The 3,666-nt window shown below is 33.8% G+C and overlaps 1 protein-coding gene across 1 annotated transcript; it reads right to left on the reverse strand.

Annotated features, from left to right (window-relative positions):
* Positions 1-2,313: 2,313 nt before the first annotated feature.
* On the reverse strand, positions 2,314-2,823 carry LOC140450569 (uncharacterized). The gene has a single exon (XM_072544225.1). It carries the CDS (start codon positions 2,821-2,823, stop codon positions 2,314-2,316), a length of 510 nt encoding a protein of 169 aa, XP_072400326.1.
* Positions 2,824-3,666: the final 843 nt, after the last annotated feature.

Raw genomic sequence — 3,666 nt, forward strand, 5'->3', positions numbered from 1 at the left:
CCCAAGTAATCGAATTGGCTAACAACTTCAAAGTTATATTCTTTACTTGGGCTTTGTATCTTAAAGGACTGTCCTTGATGATTTTCGTTTCCCCTCATCACCATATATTTTGTTTTTTTTTTTTTCGTTTATTTCTAAACCATATTCCATGGCTATTCTCTCTATTTTAGTAAATAGTTCTCTTAATTCTGCAGGTCTTCTTGTTATTAAGGTAACATCATCTGCATATGCTACGCATTGATGACTGTGACGATATATTGTGCCTCTAGTGTAGATGTTACATTCTCGTAAAATCTTCTCTAAGATCAAATTGAACAAATCTGTTGATAACGGGTCACCTTGTCGCAGACCTCTATTGGTGATAAAGCTATCCGAAACCCGTCCTTCTAACATGACTTTACTTTTAGTATCATTGAGTATGCATTTAGTCAGTCTTACTATTTTTGGTGGAAATTTAAAATATTCTAGTGCTTCATATACTTTATTTCTTTTTATAGTATCATATGCCTGTCTAAAATCAATAAACAGCATGTGTAATGTTAGGTTGAATTCATATGAGGTAGCTAAAATTTGTTTCATTGTAAAAATTTGGTCTATTACCGATCTGTCTGCTCTGAAACCTGCTTGATATTCACCTAGACAATTTTCAAATTTTGTTTTAATTTTATTTCTAATTGATATGGCCAGAATCTTATACACTGTATCTTGTAGAGCTATTCCCCTGTAATTTTTACATTCTGTAACGTCTCCTTTTTTATGCACTGAACATAAGATTGCTTCTTTCCACTGATTGGGTATTTTTTCTTTGATCCACACTTCGCGTATTAATTCAGCGATTTCTTCTTGCACCATTTCGCCACCTTCTTTTAGAAACTCAGCAATGATACCATTTTCACCAGGTGCTTTGTTGTTTTTTAAGTTTTTTATTATCTCTATTTCTTCCTTGGTAGGTACTTCTTCATTTACATCTGGGTCCCTTACTTCTTCATGTTGTAGTTGCGTTTGTTATCTTTCATCTTAATCGTCCTTACATAATATGTTCTTGAAATAATTGGCCCACCTTCTTAATTTTTCATCTGTTCCACCTAACAGATTCCCCTCTTCATCTTTATAATATCTTGATGTGGTTTTGTATTGGGTTCGGTCTAGTTTTATTTCTTGGTAGAAATTCCTGACTTGTTTATGTAAAAAATCTTCTTCAATACGAACTAGTTTCTGCTCTAAACTTGACCGCTTCTTCCTTCTACAAATCTTTTTTGCTTCCCGTCTTTTTGCGGCATAAGCTTTTTTACTCTCTTCATTATTTCTTATTATGCTATTTATTCTAGCTTTATTTCGGTCATTAATGGCTTTCTTACAATCCTCATCATACCAGTCCGTTTGTTTACATTGTCTGTTTCCTGATAATACTGAGTCGGCTGCTTCTTGAATTTTTTCTTCTAGTTGTACCCATCTGCTTTCCATATCATTTACTGTTGTCTGGCTTTTTAGTTTCTCTTCAATTTGCTGCCTGAATTTTTTCTTAACTTCTCCCTCCTGAAGTAGTGCACCGTTATATCGTTTTATTTTTTTACAACTAGTGTTATTAATTGTGGGTATTATTTGCTCCATTTTAACTTTGACCAAAAAGTGGTCCGAATTTGCATCAGCACCTCTGTAACTTCGTCTATCTTTTATGGCTCTCATATGTTTGGCTTCTATTAGTAAATGATCTATTTGGTTTAGTGTTTGTCCATCTGGTGATACCCAGGTACCTTTATGAATTTCTTTGTGGTCAAAATAAGTGCTCATAATTCTCATATTATGTTCGAAAGCAAATTCTATTACTCTTTTTCCATTCAGATTACTGTCTCTATGATTACTTTTTCCCCCTGTTATTAGTTTTTGTATACATCCTCCATGCCAATCTTGGCATTCAAATCTCCTACAATTATTTTTATGTCATATGATGGTGTATTTTGTAAAACATATGTTCTAATTGTTTATAAAAGCTATCTTTAACGTCTTCGTCTGTATTTTCTGTTGGTGCATGCACATTTATACGGGTTACTTTTCTATATTTTCCTCTTATTCTTATTTTACCTAATCTGCTTGTGACTGCCTCAAAATCTATCACCAAATCGGTAAATGTTTTCTTTATAAAAAATCCCACCCCAAATACACGTTCATTGTCTCCACTGTTGAAAAACACGTAGTTTCCCACATCCATGGTAAAATTTCCTTTTTGTTTAGTTTCTTGTATAGCCGCAATATCTATCTCATATTTCTCTAACGTATCTGATAAGTTCTTTAGTGCTCCTACTTCAAAAGTCCCTATAACATTCCATTGCCTATCATCATCCTATTCTGCGCTTTATTCGTTTCCATATTTTCCTGACCACTTTGCCTGTGTGGACTCAGTTTTTTTTTCATTTTCTCTAGTTTTTCGGTACTATGGTTCCATTTCCACCATTCATCGTTTATACATATTTTCTGATAGCCGACTTTTGTTTCATTACCTTTTCCTATTTCTTCTCTCGCCATATCTCTTAGCTCTTTCTGTAGTTTGGCTTCAGCTTGGGTTAGATCGTTTTCAATGAAATACCGCGTTCCTCTTAATTTACTCTTATTCTTCATAATAAGTTCTTTATCCTTCATTGTATCTACTTTTACTATCGCCACTGGTGGTTTCCCTTGAGAGGTTCTTATTTTCTGCACATCTTTTATTTTCACATTCAAATTCAATTGATTTGCTATAAAGTTGGTGGCATCTTCCAGTTCCTCATTTTCTTTGAAATCGTGTCCTTTGATCACAATGTTTTGTTTCCGAATTTGTTTATCCATCTTTTCGATCCTGCTTTCCAGGAAATTTACCTTTCCCTTCAACTCACGATTTTCTTTTTTTTAAATTGCAAATTTCTTCTTGAAAGATCTGCTGGTCTTTTCGTACTCCTTTAACTTCGTTCATAAGAGCGATCATCATTTCTTTCAATTCGGTATTATCATAATCTTTCTTAGGCGGAGACCTAGTTAACTTTCTGCTTTTTATGAAAGGGTTTTCATCTTGGTCGTCTTCTTTTTTTCCTCCCTCTTTCTCTTACCATCGTCAGATTCTTCACTATCCCATTGATTTAATCCTCTACTCGCGGCCATATTGTTAAAAATATTATTAATCTCTTATCTTATTCCGGACAGTGTTTTGACGTTATAATTCTCACTTACACGCCTATGTATTGTTTTGTAAATAATCACTAATTATTGTCCTTATCGTGAAGGTTCCCCGCACCGCGCTACTCGCCTCTTCAACCGATCGGAGCTTGTAGCACTGATTGTTTATTTAGTTTATTCGTTATGATTTTTTAAAAAACTCGATTTAGTTCACAATTTTCTAATGACACTCGATTCACACAGACACTATTTCGCAGGAAAAACACTTTGTGGATAAATAAACTCGATATTACCCGAATTTTCGAATTAAATATCGGAGTCGTTTTAACCACGTCTTTCTCGCTCGTGTACCAGTGACGGAGTCAAGACAATTAATATAAAGTATAATTAATTTGTCAATAATTATATCGATTGTTTCCACAATTATTTTTTTGTTTAAGAAATAAAAATCCGTGCAACGTGAATTTTTGCAATCTATGCAAAACAATCCTGATTTCAGTATCACTAACACGTAGTAAA

This window comes from Diabrotica undecimpunctata, chromosome 9, assembly GCF_040954645.1.
Source record: "Diabrotica undecimpunctata isolate CICGRU chromosome 9, icDiaUnde3, whole genome shotgun sequence".
In the NCBI taxonomy this organism is placed as follows: domain Eukaryota; kingdom Metazoa; phylum Arthropoda; class Insecta; order Coleoptera; family Chrysomelidae; genus Diabrotica; species Diabrotica undecimpunctata.

Bases quoted from the DNA above. Each gene is read 5' to 3' on its own strand.
- LOC140450569 (XM_072544225.1), bottom strand. From the start codon at position 2,823: ATGGATAAACAAATTCGGAAACAAAACATTGTGATCAAAGGACACGAT.